Genomic DNA, 19,447 nt, shown 5'->3' on the forward strand with positions numbered 1-19,447 from the left:
TCCAGTAGATGCCAGATAATAAATGGAGCTTAGTGTAGTCTCTTAATAGGATGTAAAAAACTCAAACACATGTTAGTGTTAGTCATGTGTGTGTCATCAGCTGTGACAACAGACATTTTATCATAATTGATGGTACCTACATCACTGTCCTCACCTCAAAAACAAATAAAGAGGGATGCACAAACTCCTATGAAAAAAAAAAAGGCAGCCTTCAGAATATAGCATCTCTCCAAATTTGTATTATTTGTTGTTAGACACAGGAAATAACATGAGAACTTTGCATCAACCACTCCAGCCCCAGTTGTGACTGAGGACCCACTGTAACAAACTGGATTCACTTCTAATGTCTTCAAATCTATAAAAATAAAAAAAATAAACAAGCAAGCCTTCAACCACAAAAGTGCTTTTACATTTTCTTTAAAAAAAAAAAAAAAAGTCATGAGGCTTAGTGAACATTTTCCAGCATCTTCATTTTTGGCATCATACTAGGGAATCAACCACATAAAAAGGATTTCACAAATTAAAAATTGAAGTCGGGTCGCTCAAATTTCAGCATGTTGCTGCTTCTATGTGTCGAATGTATGATCTGTTCTCAGGGTGAATTCACAAATTGGGAAACATGTGTAGCCCAAAAAAAACAAAACATGGCTGGACTGTAAAGAAAAAAAAAATGGATGAGTGACCCGAGTGATGCCGATGATAGAAAATCTCAGAGTGTCAGTGGGAAGAGCAAATGAATTTGCCTTTTGGCGTACAGCTCCAGGAAGAAATCCTCACAGCTGGAAAATAGATTGGGAGATATCCGCCGGTGGTCTGACAGCTTCAGTGACGGCTCTGAACTGAAAGAAAACAAATAAATATTTTAGAGAGCAGATTACTCCATATTAGAAACAGCTGTAAGCAGTCAGGATGTGAATGACGTCCGCCGGTGCGCGCCAGGCTTCATTTCCTGCAAGCACAGAACAATGTCAGTTTTCCTTTATGTGGACCTACAACAACAAAGCACCTTTAATGATGCTTAAACAAGCACTGGGCTACTGAACATACATTTTTTTTGTTTTGGAAAACAACATTTCCTGGGATGTAACGTTGGCGTGCAGCACTGGAAATCGCTTAGTTTGATGTAGCTCCAGTTTTCTGGCTGAGGCTACTTATAATTAGCATAACTTCAATGTCATCAGTGTGTAAATCCTGGAAACAACATTTGAAAGACTTGTTTTGATGCCCCCCCTCCAACATTTTAAGCTTCTTCTTCTTTTTTTTTTTTTTTTAAAAGACCCCTTCCAAATCGATCCTCTCAACAATGTTTCCAGGCTTTACATCTTGATGACAGCAGACTGTAGTTTCTGGCTTTTTTGGGGAGGGGGACGTTATTCATGCCTTCAAATATCAATTAGCTCATTAGCATTTAGATAGCACATACGAATTCGTAAAATGAAAGAGAACATGGACCCGTTGGCCCTGTTTTTAATGGTGATTTGTAAAGGTGTGTCCCAAAAGAATGTCAGGAAGACTTTCTCCACTAGGTAGATTATATTTTAAAGATCAGACACAAGAAAGGGTCAATATATCAGGATAAATCAGGCTGGAGGCATAAGGCTGTCAGCATCTTAGTGCTAGTAACAGAATTGGACAGTAAGAACATGAAGGCAGCAAATAACCACCTAATAAGAGGGGGTGCTTAGGACCCCACCCCCACACACAAGCACACACACACACTCTCTCCTGTCGTTTGAACAAACTAAATAAATCAGCTCTTTCACTTCAGGTACAGCCAAGCTTACTCTCAAATCCATCAAGTTAAATATCCCATTACTGCAGTCCACCGGTTGCTGGTTTTGGCTGAGGGGCTGAACAAATAAATACTTGCTGAACTTAAACATTACCTGCTTCCCATGTGGCAGTCGAGGCAACAATCATTAGCAAATCTTACCAGACTCCTGTAGCTTTGGTCCAGCACTGTCCTCCTGCTTCTGGTCAGCTACACCTTACCCAGAGAGCAGGAAGACAAACCCAGCACAATGTATTCTTTCACACATTTGGCTTTTTTAAGGACTGCATGAAAGATGCTAAAAACCTGCACCTGTAGCTTTAGGGTAAAAGCACCAATGAATCATTTGAACTTAGCACACAAGAAAGCAAAGTATTTTGACAGGCTAACAACTTCTTCTTCTTCTTCTTCTTCTTTTCCTGTGGCACATTCAGATTACTACTACTCATCCACACCTCTTACCCCTGGTTTGCATTATATTTTTTACAGACTGTTTTAAGAGTTTCGTGCTGTCTACCATTGCTTGTCTAAATTGGACTTCCTGTTCTGATATTACAGAGAAACCTGAGGCTGTGGCAAACAATTTGCTGACTGTGCAGAGGGCGTGGCCATAAAGGGACACTGATGGAAAAAAAAAAATCAAAACCTCCAAATGCTCCATTTATCATCATGTTAATTCTTAACCTCAACAACTTAAAGTAATATAAAGATATAAAAATATCCAAGCAAAAATAAACTGCATGCAAAGTCCCCTGCCTGACACAAGTGTTACAGTGAAGGATAATCAATATCAAGAGATTATGAACCCAATATTCATGCAGCCATGATTACGCCAGGTATTATAGTATTTAATGACCTTTGGCTGAAAACTAGCAAATTTGGTTTCTCGGGGGACTCTTTATTGTAAAACAATATAGCTTTAATTGAGAGAAAGTGCAAACGGAGCCATCTATATTTAAGGGCCCCAAAAAAGGAGCAGCTGTGTAATATCTGCACCCCTCAGAGGGAAGGCGGGTCAATGCGGGGTCCATTAACCTAATCCATCTCTGAAATGTGGAGCAATAAGGTCCCACATCAACTGGACAGTAAAGAAGGAAACCTCTGGGTCGCTAATTGAGGCGCTGACTCCTTACAGCAGGGGGCGCCCCTTTCTGTTGCAAAGCGTCACTGTGGGCTGTAGCTAGTCATTGAAATTCATTCATTAAGGAGTGCATTCAGCCCAGTGTGCTGCATCTGCTACACCTGCAGCACCCAAACAGGGGTTGTTTTAAACTTCAGATGAGTTTGTGAAGAGAGATCAGTTTGAATTTTCAGTTCTTATTGATTGTCTGTATTGTACGTCTCACAGTGTGACCTGTGGTGCATGTGTATTTCAAGGGCCTATACTGTGATAGGTATAATAAATGAATGTGGGCTATAAATGTTGTCATTGGCTAAAATTTTACCGGTTCTGGACTTTTGTGATTTTTTTTACATGAACCTTATGCTTTATATCACTTCCTGTTTGCCACGCTGTCAAACTCAGTGCTGACATCATTCCTCTAGTCCAATCACCCTCTTGCCCACCTTCTTTGAGCCAATCAGCCTCCACTCTGCGTATGTTAAATTTCAGTGCTCTTACGTCATTCTCCTTTCCAGACTGTGATTTCTTAAGCTCCAGCCGAGCCTCCATCTTCATCTTCACCACCAACCACCAGCATCTAGACTTCTGGGTGTCCTGTCCTAATGCCTAGTGCTGGATTCTGCTCTGCTATGATGGGTCATCTGAGTCTAATTGCCAAATAACTGAATTTTGAATTCTATCAATGAATCATGTTTAATTCTTCCAAAGAATCTCTCCTTATTAAACTGTAGTACAGCGCTTGTGAAATGTAGTATTTTCCCCCAGCCTCATGTAATTTACCACCCTCTGTCAGATACTTAATAATACCAAACCCCCATTCAATGGTTAAGGGGATAAAAAGTGCACGATTGTTATTTATATTTGAAACTTACTCAGCTCAAATATTCCCACTTCAGCCTCCTTCCCATTTGAATCCACTGACTAATCCACTGGTCCACCTCCAAAGGTGAGGGATCTTGACATCCCAGCACACTTACTGGCAACCTGCAAGGATGAGCATTTTTTTCACAGACAGGCATTTTTGTCTCTCCAATAGATCCTTCCAAAAGCACTAAGATGTCAATAGTGGTTCCTTTGAGACATTAACGGTCCCTTTGCTGGAGCTGCTTCTGTGACAATGGTCCCAGTGTTGCATGGAGGTGATTATTAATGCTCCCTGCTGGGAGTGGACAAAAAGGTGTCGAGACGAGCTTCCTGAAAGGCTGTAAAGGAGGGTAATAAGCAAAACTGCCATAAAAGATTTCTTTGAATGCGACTTTTCTTCCTTGAGCTCAGAGATTGCTATGATCAGAAAGAAGTGCAGATGCCAAGCGCTAAATGAACTGGAATGTCAGGAATATTATTGCAGAGGATTCCTTTGGGAGCGAAACCACAGCTTAATTATTTCTTTGAATATGTTAGAGGAGTTCTTTAGTGCATAAAGAAGCTTTAAATTCTGCACCATGCTCGGTATTACAAACAACAAAGTTCCCTATATGTGATTTCCAGCTTTTAGAGAGAATTCACAAAGGTCAAGTTAAAAAGACAGGTTTTCAGATACATAATACAAGTTTTTTTTTATGAAAAGCTTTAAAGTAGATTCTAGATAAATGGAGTAATGCATCTCCAAAAATAGTATCACTAACAAGAGGACTTCAGAGCTCAGATGCACGCACAACCACAGAATAATACAGCAATACAATTTGTGAATGAAGAAATGTGGTGTGAAACCAAACCTGCAGATAAAAGAAGAATGAAACATATACACAGGTAACAGACAAGAGCTCTGATATCATATCAGGAATACTAGCACTTTTCTACTCTACCTCAGCACTCACTCATGCCACATTCACACAAGCACTTTTTTCTACAACACTGCTTCAAACATTTACAACCCCAAGTTGCTCTGTGATGAAGTCACTGGAGAGCAACTTGGGGTTTAGTATTTTGCCCAAGGATACTTAGACTTGCATCCTGGATACTGGAGCAGCTAAGGGTCGAATGACCAACCTTCTGATTAGCGAAAGGCTATTAGTTGATCTATAACCTGAGCTACAGCCACCCCAAGAGGGAAGAGACTGTCATGCAAAGGACTACGAGCGCTGAGGACTCTAATAACTCTGTGGAGCATTGTGCCACCTATAGGTTTAATACAGTTTAGATGGGAAAAGATCACAAAATAGGTGGAAACCTCAAGCTGAAACATGGTTTGGACTTTCCAGACGTCAAACCAACTGCAGCTGCAAGCTTTTTAATAACCTTTAAAACTGGCAGCAACTGTGTTACCTCCATCACGTGGATAAAACAAAACTGATAGAAACCGTTAACAACTTTTGGTGACCATGAAAGGGGGTTACATTGTTTAGCCAGCTTGGGTAAAGTGCACTTTTTTTCTGAGCAGAAAAACCCAAGATTTATGCTTTGGTGTAAGCCGCTTGTTTACGATGGTTTGGTGCATTGCTTTGAAGATCTTCAAACAAGCTTTTGAATCTATTTAAATACCTTCAAGTGGGAGCAACCTTTCCAAAAAAGAAAAAAAACTATCTGTGTCAAGAGAGGTCAAGCTTCAACAAGCTGCCTTGGATCATCAAGGTACATACAGCATATCTTGATAAACAAAATATAAATATATTTAACAAAAGCAACACTGAGAATGGTGTATGTAATGGAAAAGCTTCAGTAGACACATTTAGGCATTGTCTTCTTTGATATAGCCTTGATCATCCGTGGCTACAGAAATGTCTCATTTAATGTAACCTGATATTTTTATGTTAGAAGTGACAGCAGATGGAAAAAAACGAAATACAGCATTTTTACATCCTCAAGATCACTTAATGTCACTCCCTTATGTGATGCTAATATCTTTCTGTCATGTAACCTGCTTTATACCAGATGAAAAAAGATACAAATAAATAAAAGCCCTGGGGGCTCTGAGATCACTCCCACTTCTTGTGTATTTCCCCGTGGTATTGAGCTTGATGCTTGTGCATGATGTCACTGATTGTAGACCATCTAATGTGGGGCCTGCTGGGAAGCTGGTGCTCCCACTGTGACTGTTAGGGATGTGTAATGTAAGAATGGGTGATGTCATTGTGAGAGCACAGGGAGCAGAGTGGTAGAGTGACATAGTGGTGCATGAAGCAGCAAGATAAACAGACATGGGATATGGGGGAAAAACAGATGTATTGAATATGCATTATTTGATGCATCTTATTGTGTTACTGTGGTTTTATGCCAAAATATTAAATGAAGATGTGCTTGCATGCTCCTAATGAGATGACAGAAGGTGTTCTGGGGGATCTGGAGCAGGGCATCACTGAGCTCCAGGATAGTCTGAGGTACAACCTGGCAGCGTTGAAAACATAATGTCCCAGAGCTGTTCTCTTGGATTTAGGTCAGGCCAGCATGGGGGTCAATCAATGATATCAATTCCTTCATTCTCCAGGAACTGCCTGCATACTCTGACCACATGACTCTGAGCATTGTTGTGCACCAGGAGGAACCCAGGACCCACTGCACCAGCTTAACGTCTGACATGGCTCCAAGGATTTCACTCTAATGCCTGATGGCAGTCAGGGTGCCAATGCCTAGCTGGTAGTAGTCTGTGCATCCCTTCACCCCTCCAGACCCCTTCACATCTGTCAGATATGCTCAGGGTGCTCTCATCTGTGAAAAGCACAGGGCATCAGCGGTGGACCTGTCAGTTCTGGTATTCTAAGGTAAATGCCATTTGGGCTCCCAGCTGCCAGGCAGTGATTGCAGGGCCCACTAGAGGACATTGGGCCCTCAGGCCACCCTCATGAAATCTGTTTCTGATTGTTTAGTCAGGGACATTCACACAGTGACCTCACAGTGTTCATCCTGCTCGTCCTTACACGAAGGAGCAGATACCGGTCCTGCTGATGAGTTAAGGACCATCGAGAGAGAGGTCACAGTGAGCATCTACAGCCATCTGTATGGTAAATGGTAAATGGCCTGCATTTGTATAGCGCTTTTCTAGTCCATAGGACCCCAAAGCGCTTTACACTACATTCAGTCATCCACCCATTCACACACACATTCACACACTGGCGATAGCAAGCTACATTGTAGCCACAGCTGCCCTGGGGCGCACTGACAGAGGCGAGGCTGCCAGACACTGGCACCACCGGGCCCTCTGACCACCACCAGTAGGAAAACACGGGGTTAGTATCTTGCCCAAGGATATTTGGCATGCAGCCAGGATGCAGCCTGGGATCGAACCACCGACCTTCTGATTAGTGGCTGACCTGCTCTGCCACCTGAGCTACAGCCACCCCTGTATAACACGGTGGAGGCTCTGTCGTGATTTGGGGCTGCATTTCAGCCAGTGGTGAACTACTTAAAGCAATCACAGCAATCCTGCCTACGAGATTTCAGGCTGTGTGTACAAACTCCATTTTTGTCTTATGTTTTGTGTTTCTATGTTTGCACATGTGTCAATAATAAATCTCTGCAGCTGTTTTTCATTGTCGAAGCAAAATATAAGACTACTTCTTTTTGTCATTCTTTCTTTTTCTTTTTTTGCAAAAATCATGACAAATCTATGCATGTAGTCAAATGAATTATTCTGATGGAAGAAACCGAAACTTTATTGGATTTCATTTTTTCGCTACCTGTCAGACAAACCAAATCAACCGCAGTCACTTTATCTAAAAAAGAAAGAGAGAAAGAAAGAAAAAGAAAGAAGGGGGGCGGACTTTTATTGAAAAGCTGCTCTAGCACGATGAAAAAAAACAACCCTTAAAGGAACAAAAACCAAATAAAACCTGAAAACAATTTCTTTCATCTCAATCCTCAGGGAAATACTGCTTGCAGTAGAACAGAGCGAGGATTCGGATCTTTGAGAAAATAGGGCATGAAATCTCAATTAGACATGTCAAGATCCTGGGAAATTTCAATGCTTTTTCTTCTTCTTCTTCTTTTTTTTTACATGCACTCGTCTCTCTGAGACACTGAGGAGTGCTTGACCACCCGGTGCCTCATTCTCTGCCTGAAATAGCCTGGTCTAAACAGCCTGATTGGAGAGTGGGACGGGCAGCGTGGGCCTATCTCTTTTGGGGGGCTGTGGAGGAGGGAGGTGAGCAGGTGCAGGGGAGACAACGATTGATTTGGTTGTCCACAGATAAAATAAGAAATCAAGGGGGTTTTATGTGGCACCACTACCCTGGCAAGCCTTCACAGAGTCCAGGAGATTAAAAAGTGAATTTCCCAGAAAACAAACACAGGGCATCATTAAACAGTGACTCTGGACTGCTCACACTTTTCCCGTTAAGTGCAATTTGAGCTTTAAATCCACATGTTGGAGAAGAAAAAGGAGTTTCTGAGCTCTTGTCTGATTGAATGCCAATTGTGTGTGCCTTCAGCCTCGGCCTTTGCACGAGGCAGACACTGACTTCGGTGAAAATAAGCCCTTTGAGGAGCTCTCTGTGTCCCCAGGAATTATTTAGCTTTCTATAGTGCGTGCTCATTATAATACCGGTGGAACAGTAAAGCTTTAGCACATTGTTGCCTTAATTGATGACACTGGCTTGTGTTGCTTCATCGAGAGCATCATAGCGCACTCACACTGAAGACACAGGGGTCGGTGGAAAGCTAATTATGAGCAAATATATTTCAGATCAGTGCATTTCTTTAAGCTCCTTAAACAATTCTTGGTCAACACTCTAATGAATAGCACAGTCCCTTAAAAGGCTATTTGCTCGCAGCTGCCAACCTGGCTAACAAAAACCCAGGTCAATTTACAATCTGCGTTTTTAAAACTCGTGTTTGTTTGTCACATACTGCACAGCCAGCGCTTGTATCATTTTACCCACCAATCAATTACAATAAGAAGAAAAATCAATCTAGGAAAATGAGGGACACATCGGAGCACAGAGGGTGTTTCACTTTGACTTTATTAGGGCTTAGAAGCATGAAAACCCCCATTGTAGTGCAGGCACACGCATGATTAGTCGTGGGTGTTGTTTGCCAAAATCTATTTTAACCTTCGCGTGCTATTGTTGTGGTGTTTTGGCCGTTGCCATGTGAAAGCCTTGGACTGCAGCTTCAAAATGTCAGCTTTTCACAAACAAACAAATACAAAAAAGGTCTGTTTTTAATACTGCAAATGCAATAAATGAGTCCAAGTATTTCTGAAAGAACCCAGAGGTGGAGAATAAATACAGTTTCTCAAATAATGCACTTAGACAGAATTACGGGATGTTTCTAGTTTCCTTACACGTTTCAGTGTGTTCACCAAATGTGTACTTTTTCACTTTGTTTCAGATGGCGTGCGTCGCTAAATACAGCTGCTTCAAATATATACATGCAAAAGATATCATGCGTTTATATCATATAGTAATTGACATTTGAGATTCAGTGATTAGTCAGTGAGTAATCAATTCATTGATTTGCAAGCAAAAACTGTGGGCTGTTACGTGGCTCCAGTTTTTCAAATGCAGGCAGCCTACTAGTCCTGGTATTGTATTGCAGTAAACTGAATAGCCTAAAAGTACAAATATGATAATCCTGTGCTAGTAACAGAGGCTTTTCTATAGTTCCTCGAGGGAAAACAGTGTTTGGAGGCTGCGGCACAACCAAAATTATTGCATCTTCGAGCAATGAGCTTGCGATCTTGTTACCTTTGAAATAGCTGCTTCAAAGACAGGGACCAGATCTCTTGCCACTCAGTCAGTCTGTCTTCAAAGTGACTTTGGTGTATCAAGAAGGAAATAAAATGGGAATGACATGGAGCTGGTCTACTACTGAACAGGATCAAGCTGTTTGTGATAAATTGGCAAAAGTCAGAATTCTGTTGCCATCTGCATAAAAACAAGTTAATTTATATAATTAAAGAAACATTCGCATTAACTACTTACATCCAGAGTCAAGCCAGAAACGCCACAAAGAAATTTAGAAATCCCTCCACAAATAGTGACATAGTCAGTAATTTAATTGCAAAATGACAGGTGATGAGCAACCTTGCTTGTTTCTCTGGAATACCACTACTTGGTAACCAGTTGAGTCAAATCCCCTGTTGCATTGCAATCAGTGCAGAGTGCCTCAGACTGATTGCAATATGGCGGCAATTTGTCCTGGTTGTAAGTTTGGTGGCAATTATTTGTAAACCTTGGACAGTCTGACTGAGAATGACTGCAGTTGCCAGATACCATGATTGTTTGGAGACACGTTGTCTCCCACCAGGTGACCATTGTAATTGCCTTGCGATCATAAGTTGTTGCATACTCCACCTCTAGGTAGCTAGTTGGTCACTCCCCTTACTTGGAATCAATTGATGAATGAGGAAAAAGATTCATTGTAATCACTTGGCAAGCACTGATTATAGCAATGAGGTTGTCATCGTATTTTAAATCTACTATGACTGAGACATTAGTTGGTGGTGGCCGATGGCGAGCAGCTCGTCTGCTAATCTGGAGGTTGGTGGTTTGATCCCTGGGTGCTCCAGCCCGTACGCCAAATATGCTCGAACAACATACTCAGCCCAAGTTGCTCTCTGATGCATCCATCACAGTGTGACTGTCGATGAATACTAGACAGAGAGCATGTAAGCATGGAAAAAAATAGTGCTTTTATGAATGGGTGAATGAGACATGCTGTATAAAAGGCTTTGAGTGCTCAGGTTGAGTAGAAAGGTGCTCTACAAGAACTGGTGTATATAGTTACTTTTCCATTGTGTCGCTACTAGCTGAGCAAAATCAGACAATAATAAATGTCTTGCACTCTATCAAAAAATACAAAACAGGTCAACAATAAATTGCATGAGTAAGAATAATTATAGTGAAAAGAGCACCATCCAATATCAAGAGGCGATACTTTTTTTAAAGTAACGGATATGGAAACTTTAAAAATGGTTGAATATTATGTTTTACACACAAAACGTACAATTTTCACTAATGCTCAATGTGTCCCTCAACAGACGCACTGTACACGTCCACACCACAGTATAACCACACTTTTGAAAGCACTGCTGTCCTTATGCTACGTACCTGGAACCAAACTCACGAATCCGTGTTTTCTAACGGTACGCATTCCGACCGAGCAGCTGCAGAATGAAGCACTTTGAATAGACTACTTGCACTAACACTTCCGCGTTCTATGTAGTCCTGCTCCAGTGCTTCCGGTGCGGTTAAACCATGGCGACGTTCTACACTCGATGCCTACAAGAGCTCCCAAAATTGAACATCACCGATGTTCATCGGATTTGCAGAGTGACGACTACCCCCGCCAGCAAATTAGATAAAGGATTTAAGTTATATGCTGCATCATATATACACAACTACGAAGGTAAGAAAACGTAAATTAACCGACAAAGAAACGCTAGCTAACGTCAAATGCAAACACTACGTTACTCCGCTATGTCCTTCATTTGATGTCAGTTCTCTACATTACATGTTTTCTTAAACGGTGTTTTATGTCGTCCTAAACTGTAGTTGAGGTTTTCTTAACTAATGTCACTTTTGTTGTTAGACACTGTTATATTAGCGTTAGGTAGTTGGCTAACTATGGAGGTAGTTAACTACCTAATGCTACTCTTGCTAAGTGTAAAATATATATGTTTAAGACATGCTGAAATGAGTAATACAGAAATAATGCTAATGGTACTTGTATCTTTATTCAGTGTCCAATAAAGACAGGTTGTCAGGGGAGGTCGGTGTGAGAGCCCTGTGCTACAGGTCGATGAGGAAGAGTGAGGCACCACACAGACTAAGTGTAGGCAGGAAGCTGTGTAAAGTTGTTAATCCCCGTTCTGTGGGGTTCAGTTCATTTAAGCATTAGTTAAGTTCATTCCTAAAGGCCCATCAACTTGAATGTTTTCCTTGTCTCCCTGCTTTATCACTCCTAATTTGACTAGTCAGATAGTTAAATCAACGTGTGTTTGGGTGATCAGAAACATTTGACAACAAGTTAATACTGCAAATATACACAATCTAAGTTATTACAGTTATCAAGGATGGTTAAGTTGTTTTAATAGGGAGAGAAGGAAACACTAAGCATTCAGGAGGGTGCGTAACCATAACACTGAACTATGTTCCTGTTCGGCTCTTCCATGAAGATGTTACATTTTTAATTTTCGTTCTTTCTTCTTAGATTAAGCTTCTGGATTCATCGCCGGTGATACTGACACATAGCCAGTGCTCCTGTGTGGCAGGCGCTGTTATGTGCAATCACACAGTGGCACTGCTCTTCCAAACAGCACACTACTCACAACTCAGAGTGCCGGTTGTCCCCCCTGTGCATAGCTGCACGGAATCTGAACAGCAATGGCACAAGCCACGGACAGTGGTAATTTAAATGAGGTTAAAGTTTTTGAATTAGTCCATGTTTACATATGAACAGCAACACCATCCATAGTAAATGTGTCTTCTGTTAGGGTGTGAGGCCAGGACCCATCAACTCCATGATCTTCACTAAGCCAGTACCAAATAGGATGGCCCAGACTGGAGTACGGTAATTACATTTGTAAAATTTGGTTTCACGTGTTACAAATGTATGTTGCTATTTTTTTCATACATACATGTGTCAGAATAGGTATTAATTTACATACAACATTACACTTTCTGAAGACGGCTAACTCAGTCATGTACATCCCAGTCTCTAACTTATGCACCACTGTTTTACACCTTTTAGTTTTTAGTTTAGTTGTTGTTCAGTATAATAACCTTCTTCCTTACATTATTGTCATTGATGTTTTCTTTAGGAGTGGCTTCTACAGAGGCATGGTGGGTCCGTTACCAGATCCCTGCTTGTTCAGAATAACGGAGGCATATGCAAAATTTAATATTGAGGACAGGCCACTTGTGACCACAATGAACATGAGACCTGACAAGCCCCTTGTGGAAAGTGCCTTTGGGCTGGTGCAGGAGGGCAGTGTTCTGTCATATCAGCAGCCGGTTTTGACAACCCGGTACATCACACTACACCGCGATGCACCACCAACACCGCACTTGCCTCTGGAGGGGTATGACATCTTGCCATCAGATTGTGTGTTTGTGTGCTCAGAAGAAGAGCTTCTGCATCTGAAAAGCTTGTCTGTAACTCTGGAAATGGCTCACAAAATAGAGGAAGCTACACGTGAGCAAAGCTCTTCGTCTGAGTGGCATCAGCTCCGCAGGCCCAGAGTGACTGCCTCTAGGTTTCGGGAGGTGTGTCACGTCAGAGGCCAGAGCTCGGCCGAGTCACTAGCAGAGCGTATATTGAAGGGAACAAGGCAGACAGCAGACATGAGGAGAGGAACTGAGATGGAGCCTGCAATAGCAGCAGAGTATAGTAGGCTAATGAATGTTAACTACTCACCCTGTGGTCTGGTCATTCACCCCATTGCCCCCTGGCTTGCTGCATCTCCTGATGGTGTTGTTTTTGACCCCAATGAATACCCCCAGTTTGGCTTCGTCGAATTCAAATGTCCCAATGTACAAAACTTTATTGACTGCAAATATGTGCAGATGGAATGTGGTACCCCTAAACTAAAAAAGAGCCACGCATATTACTGGCAAGTGCAAGGACAACTGCTCATCAGTGGGATGCAGTGGTGTGACTTTGTTGTGTGGGCACAAGAGGACTACCTAGTGCAAAGAATATACATGGATATAGATGTGCACAATGCAATCAGAGAAAAGGCAGACTATTTCTTTTTTTACATATATATGCCAAGATACCTGTGTTTGAAAAAATGAACAGTGAAAACAGCAAAAAGAAAAACAGATCCTTCAGGCTGGCTGGAACAAAATAACTGATGTTTTATTTTCAATATATTTCATGAATTCTTTTGTTGTTACATGTTACTTTTATGTGACATCAATAAACTGTTATTTAAGCAATGGCATCAATTTAATTTTTAAAAACACACATTAAAACGTTGAATTTGTGCAGAACTTATTTACATGGTAAGTATTTAAAACTCCATGCCTAGCATACTGATATACATTTAGACAATAACTGAACTGTAGAAAATGACAAATGGTATTTTTGATGTTACAAAAGTTCAATGTCACTTATGGTTTTAAAACGATTTAGTGATTTACTTTATAATTTTGATAAATAGTTTTGTTGAATCTGAATAGTAATAATAGTAGTATAATTAAACAGTATTATTAACATTAAACATTTGCAATGAATTTGAATTATCAATAACTGAAACTCAACTATCGGCACTCAAGTACCAGTTCTGTAATCAAGTATTGTCAGCTGAGAAGGAAGAAATTCAACTGTAGTGGCCTCAGCTGCAGGTCATTTTCCATAAGTTACTTGTACTGGCACTGGTGTCTTGGGAAAAATCCATCTTGTCTCACTTAACCCATTTTTTAACTAATGCTGTGTTCTGGTAATTTGACAGCATACATGCCACTGCAAACAGTTGGTTGATATTATAAACATGTGACATGGTAATGATGCTATCAAAAAGTTTGTTCTGTTTGATCCTCCTAATGACTCGCTCCACATGTACCCTGAGTCTGGCTATGGCCTGCGTCTCCTTAACCTGGTATGCTGGCATCTGCTTCTGCTTAGATAGAAAAGGTGGGCAGTACACTTTGCATTTACAACAATCAGTGATTAGGAAGCCCTTATCTACCATCACTGCCATGTCTTCAGTCAACTTCTCAGCAATGCCTGATTGTTTGAATAGTTCCTTGTCACTAACCGAACCAGCATACAGATTAGAGATGAATGTCACTGGACCATGTGGAGCTATGCCAACCAGGGCTTTCATCGTACAGTGGGATTTGTACGAAGAGTACATTTCACTTTGGAGAAGTGGTGAGGATGGTGTCTGACACCTCAGCTCTGTACAGTCAAGGATCATCTGGGTGTCTGAGAAATCTTTGAATTCCTCAGGGAGGTAAGCTTGCACTTCTTCACGTGTAAGCCAGATGCACTGAGACCCCAGTGCAGTGGCAAGAAAATTTGTCCATGTTGCAATAATGCGGCTCACTGTGGACTGGTGTATGTTAAATCGGTGTGCCAGGTCCCTCTCCTTCAAACCAACTGACAGGAAAACCAGGAAAAGAAAAAACTCATCAATTGGCTGTAGCAGCTGCCTCTGGAAGGTGAAAACAAAAGGGAAAATGTTACTCCTTAAGCTATGAACTAGTAAAATTATTCTTTTCTTGGCTAAATGTTTTGTAATGGTTAGGCATACCATACTGTACCATGGGGTAAACAATGAGGTGCTGTAGTGCACAGGTGTATGTATGTAAAGGATACTGAGTCTAGCATACATACACCTGTGTATGTATGCTACTGTACATAAAGTAATGTTATTGTACATAAATACAATAACATTACACCTCTAGTTCTAACTACCAACAAACCCATAACCTACTGTTGATGTGCGTGCAGGTGTCAACACTTCTTCGTTCCGATTGGCAGCTGACTTGGCTCTTGAAACCCGGATCATTTTATAGATGCAAGGCTCAATCAAAACCCAGAATGCCATCAAATGATCATAGCTTGGAAATCTATTCACGAGAGAGACATACATCATGTCAATCATTAATTAACATTACACACTGACATAAAAATAATGTGAACTGTGACAAATATGCTAATGGAATGCTGTATAAAATAGTCTGATTAAGAGTATTTGGTGTTGTATTTTACCTGTAGCATTAGGATATTGTTTAAATACTAAAGCATCTACATAAAACATACAATCAGCAGAGAAAAAGTAAATTTCTATTTTGTTTTCATTAAGACTGGAAAAACTTTCGAAATTTAACTGATGGTGACCTTGGTATATTTTAAACAGTTAGCTTGAATAGAACTTAGATGTACCTGGTATAGAATCGGATGTCAGTGTCGGAGCCAGCAAAACGCTGTAACCCAAATTCTCGCTGGACACGTAACTCCTGTATTTCCTTCCTCAGAGTCTCCACGTCTTCGGACAGGTCTTCTGCAGCTGATGCAGATATGTCCAATGCAGATGGCTCAGGGGCTGAGCAGTAGTCATGATCTCTTGTAAGACTGTGCTCTTCTTGATCGTCAGGAGGAACTAGTTCAGGGCGTCGCTCCGTTCTCTCCCAAACACTACGCCGCGGTGGTTCAACTTTATAGCCATTCCACTCAAAAAGTGTTGGTACAGCACCTTTAATAAGCCGCCTTCGACCATCGAGGGTTGTTGGCTCTATGAGTTGATCACTGGCAAAGTGTCTGCAGCAGACCCTGGTGTGAGAGGTAATCGTGAAATGATCCCGGCGTATATTTACCAGCCATTGTCTTCTCAAGTCGGAATGGGTCGGAAAGGCATGAAAACTTAGTATGCCGTTAAATTTGGCTGAAGCTGAACAAAGTGGGACACAGCAATGCTCGGAGTATTTCTTCTCCTGTTTTTGAAAATGTTCTGTTTTAAATACTTTCCTTTTTATACTCATTCTGAAGCGACATTAGCATAGCTACCGATAGATAAGCAAACGTACCGGAAACGCACAAGCGGTACTATTTGGAAACGGAAATACGTCACATGCCCTAGTGCAAGTAGTCTATTCATCTGATTCTTTTTGTTACATTGTATGCTGCATAGTGTAACAGTCACTAAGCATGAGTACTCATTTCAAATACATTGCCAACAATTTCCATATCTGGCCTTTTACCCACGTAAAATTTCCTTTTAATATTACCTTTAATGCAACATTAACATTGCAGTGTTGCTACTTTTATTTAACTAATAAGTCACATGACAGAAGCAGGATCGTGTCAATAGTACACTACACTAAAACTACACTACGCTAAAAAGCACAACTTAACAATAAACTTACAGTTACTCCTGATATGTGTGTTTTAGATGAAGAATTGTACTTTTAGTTCTTACTTCCAAAAGGCCTCAAGGTTTTTCTGACCTTCTATATCAAAAGTGCATAATAACTTTAATTTATTATGCATTAACCAAATCAAGCCTCCACCACGACTTTGTTGGGCTGAGCATGAAGAACCAACATTTTTCTCATCTCAATGTAAGGATTTCATTAGGCTGGAAGGAGCGAGGAATAAATGTTATACATTTAGACCAAACAAACAAGTGATGGGATGATTAATTATTCAGCCAGGGCAGTTTACTGAGATAATGGCTTCTCCACCCTAATGAATTTAACTAAAGAGAAACACTTTGGTTCTTATTTTGGTTCACCATTTGAGGTATGATTCAGCTCAGCAGTGTCACCTTAGTGCATCACGGCTGTTAATTGCTTCCACCCAAAGAAATATTTGTACAAATTAGACAGCCCCGGCTTTTTCGGGAAGATGAATTGAGCGTGTATCGCATTCATTATTGCAAAGGGATTTACTGGGATGTGATTGGAAACACATTCATAGAGGACAAAGAGGACTTGCTTTCTTTTCTAGTGCTGCTTTGGTCAAAGATCTCATGAAGCGTGGACTATTTATTTATATTCATTCATTCACGATCACGATAGAAGAGTAGGGTAGAAAGAGGAGACTGCGAAAGATATTAAACTCAAAGAAAAACCTTTTCTCACTCAATTCATATTTGTCCAGTTTAGTTGTATTTATTTTAATATAAAACAACGAAAACTAACTTTATCCCAGTAACATGGCATTGACATAGTCTCTCTCTTGATATCGCTCTCTCACACACACATAAACACACATCTATAATCATAGACATTAATCAATAATATCATATCATCCTCCCAACTTTTGGCAACAACTACAGTTTGAGGTTCGGGCACATTTATGTAAGCTTGTTCTATAAACTCACATCATGATCTTCTACTAGGCTAGCATAAGCCCAGCACAGGTTCAGTCTTGCTACATCATCTTGTAATGTCTGTAAGCGTGGACCAACAAGAGAAAAGCCCATTTACCCCTCACAAACTGACTGGATGGGGTCACTGTGCGAAACAAGCACAGTCATTTACACTGCCAAAGTCCTGGAGGTTTACTCATCCTGCTTTCTGTCCTCTTTTGAGCACCATTTACTTAATTTCCTTTTTTTGTGCTTTGGCTCGCTTAGCATAATTTATAATATAGCACAGTGGTATTCCACTGCGCTATATTATAAATTATGAACTAATTGGTGCTAAGTTTGGATCAACGGGTTTGCAAGCATCTATCAGAAATGATTAATAGCAAGGTCAGAATGTACAACTAATATTTTGCGTTAATGTTTTGCACGCCTATTGATATTTAATCAATGGATGTGCAAAATGATAGGAAATACAGTACTTGCAGCCAGAATTTGATTTATAAGGAAAATGTGTACTGCATAAAGAGAGTTAGGCTTTGGTTCACAATCATGACTTAAACATATACTATAGAGCAGCGGTCCCCAACCCCCGGGCCTCGGACCGGTACTGGTCCATGAGTCGTTTGGTACCGGTCCGCGAGAATGGAGGCTCAGGTGTGAAATGTATGGTTTTCAGGGTTTTTATCGGTTTTCAGCGTTATTTTGTTATCGTTTTTATCGTTAACTCGGTTTTCCTGAGTCTTTTCAGGTGTGTTATGAATAAATCTTCTTTTTTCGGTACCGGTACTAGTTTTATTTTGTTGCATTTATCCGCGACACCTTTAAGGCCGGTCCGTGAAAATATTGTCGGGCACAAATCGGTCCGTGGCGCAAAAAAGGTTGGCGACCGCTGCTATAGGGGAAATATCTGTACAGTGAGAGAGAGGTGTGTTTGAAGGCATGTCCACAGGGACCCTCCTATATTTTGGGCCCTGGGGCACTACCAAGGCTGTCCTGTGGAAAGTTCAGCCTTTGGCCTCGACTTCATACAAAGTTGGCAGAAATGGAACAGATTTAAAATGGGTTGGGGAAAAAAGTCAAACAGTTTTGCACTGGTTGAATTTATGGTTGTGTAGGTGACGGGCAGGAGGATAAATACAGAGCACTAGTAGATGATTTTGTGTAGTGGTCTAGGAGGAATGATCTGTTTCTAAATGCTACATTACCTGTGTCTATCCTCAGATCAACCACAGGCTGAACTGGAAGACAAACACTGAGGCTGTATAGAAAAGCAGAATGATGGAGATATTTTGTCAGTTGTGGCGAGTACAGTGACTTTGCTGTGATCTGCTGGGGGAGCATCATCAGAGCTGATGACACCAACACACTGAATAAAGTGATCAGGAAGGCTGGATCTGTGATTGGCTGATGGTCATCAAACTGTTATTCATCGTGGACCACCTGACCACCCTGAGCACCAGTTACTGAACAGGCAGTAGATCACCTTCCCTATCAGGCTGCCATACCACATGCTTTTACCCTATATAGAATAATTTATCTGATTGGAGAGAGATCTGCCTGATATTTGTTTTATTAGTATTTAATCATCATTTTAACTGTTTTAACAAAAGATCTCCCTAAACATGGGATAAATAAAGTATTCCTCATCTCATTACCTCATCATTTCATCCAGCCAGGAGCTGATGGTAACGCATGCATCAGCTGAGGAAGTCACTTGGATGAGTCATGAAACATTTCTCACACTGAAAAAGTGAACTGAATCAACTTTCTTGGATTTCCTTACCTGGATTATTGAGAATGCATCACGACACACATCAACCTTTGCAATATTTCACTAAAACTAATGTGACGCTAC

The 19,447-nt window shown here is 40.9% G+C and overlaps 2 protein-coding genes and 1 long non-coding RNA gene across 5 annotated transcripts in view; 2 read left to right on the plus strand and 1 right to left on the minus strand.

The window, feature by feature from the left end:
• Positions 1 to 18,946, plus strand: part of LOC146675124 (uncharacterized) — a 76,259-nt gene extending 57,313 nt beyond the window's left edge. The window contains exon 3 of the long non-coding RNA XR_014910249.1: positions 18,814 to 18,946. This is a non-coding gene — a long non-coding RNA (uncharacterized LOC146675124). The remainder of the gene's footprint in view (positions 1 to 18,813) is intronic.
• Positions 10,979 to 13,707, plus strand: LOC146675126 (uncharacterized). Of its 3 annotated transcripts, XM_085400187.1 has the most exons (5): positions 10,979 to 11,177; positions 11,512 to 11,603; positions 11,982 to 12,176; positions 12,265 to 12,341; positions 12,592 to 13,707. In XM_085400187.1, the coding sequence occupies exons 1-5, from the start codon at positions 11,027 to 11,029 to the stop codon at positions 13,565 to 13,567; spliced, it is 1,491 nt and encodes a 496-aa protein (XP_085256313.1). In that variant the 5' UTR covers positions 10,979 to 11,026; the 3' UTR covers positions 13,568 to 13,707. The 3 variants fall into 3 exon arrangements, with proteins under 3 accessions (XP_085256313.1, XP_085256310.1, XP_085256312.1); XM_085400184.1 differs by lacking the exon at positions 11,512 to 11,603 and having other exon boundaries at positions 10,980 to 11,177; positions 12,088 to 12,176; XM_085400186.1 differs by lacking the exon at positions 11,512 to 11,603 and having other exon boundaries at positions 11,001 to 11,177.
• Positions 13,735 to 16,367, minus strand: LOC146675127 (uncharacterized). Its single transcript, XM_085400183.1, has 3 exons — positions 15,666 to 16,367; positions 15,214 to 15,349; positions 13,735 to 14,931 (listed from the first exon to the last, which is right to left on the minus strand). Exons 1-3 carry the CDS (start codon positions 16,259 to 16,261, stop codon positions 14,179 to 14,181), a joined length of 1,485 nt encoding a protein of 494 aa, XP_085256309.1. The 5' UTR covers positions 16,262 to 16,367; the 3' UTR covers positions 13,735 to 14,178.
• Positions 18,947 to 19,447: the final 501 nt, after the last annotated feature.

Source organism: Rhamphochromis longiceps, linkage group LG3 (assembly GCF_057381845.1).
Source record: "Rhamphochromis longiceps isolate RC_006_pf linkage group LG3, R_longiceps_female_GT1.1, whole genome shotgun sequence".
Lineage (NCBI taxonomy): Eukaryota > Metazoa > Chordata > Actinopteri > Cichliformes > Cichlidae > Rhamphochromis > Rhamphochromis longiceps.

Bases quoted from the DNA above. Each gene is read 5' to 3' on its own strand.
- LOC146675126 (XM_085400187.1), top strand. From the start codon at position 11,027: ATGGCGACGTTCTACACTCGATGCCTACAAGAGCTCCCAAAATTGAAC. The intron at 11,178-11,511 runs GTAAGAAAACGT...ATCTTTATTCAG, and splicing joins ATATATACACAACTACGAAG to TGTCCAATAAAGACAGGTTG. The intron at 12,177-12,264 runs GTAATTTAAATG...GTCTTCTGTTAG, and splicing joins GGCACAAGCCACGGACAGTG to GGTGTGAGGCCAGGACCCAT.
- LOC146675127 (XM_085400183.1), bottom strand. From the start codon at position 16,261: ATGAGTATAAAAAGGAAAGTATTTAAAACAGAACATTTTCAAAAACAG. The intron at 15,350-15,665 runs GTACATCTAAGT...TCTCGTGAATAG, and splicing joins GACATCCGATTCTATACCAG to ATTTCCAAGCTATGATCATT. The intron at 14,932-15,213 runs GTAGGTTATGGG...TTCACCTTCCAG, and splicing joins CACCTGCACGCACATCAACA to AGGCAGCTGCTACAGCCAAT.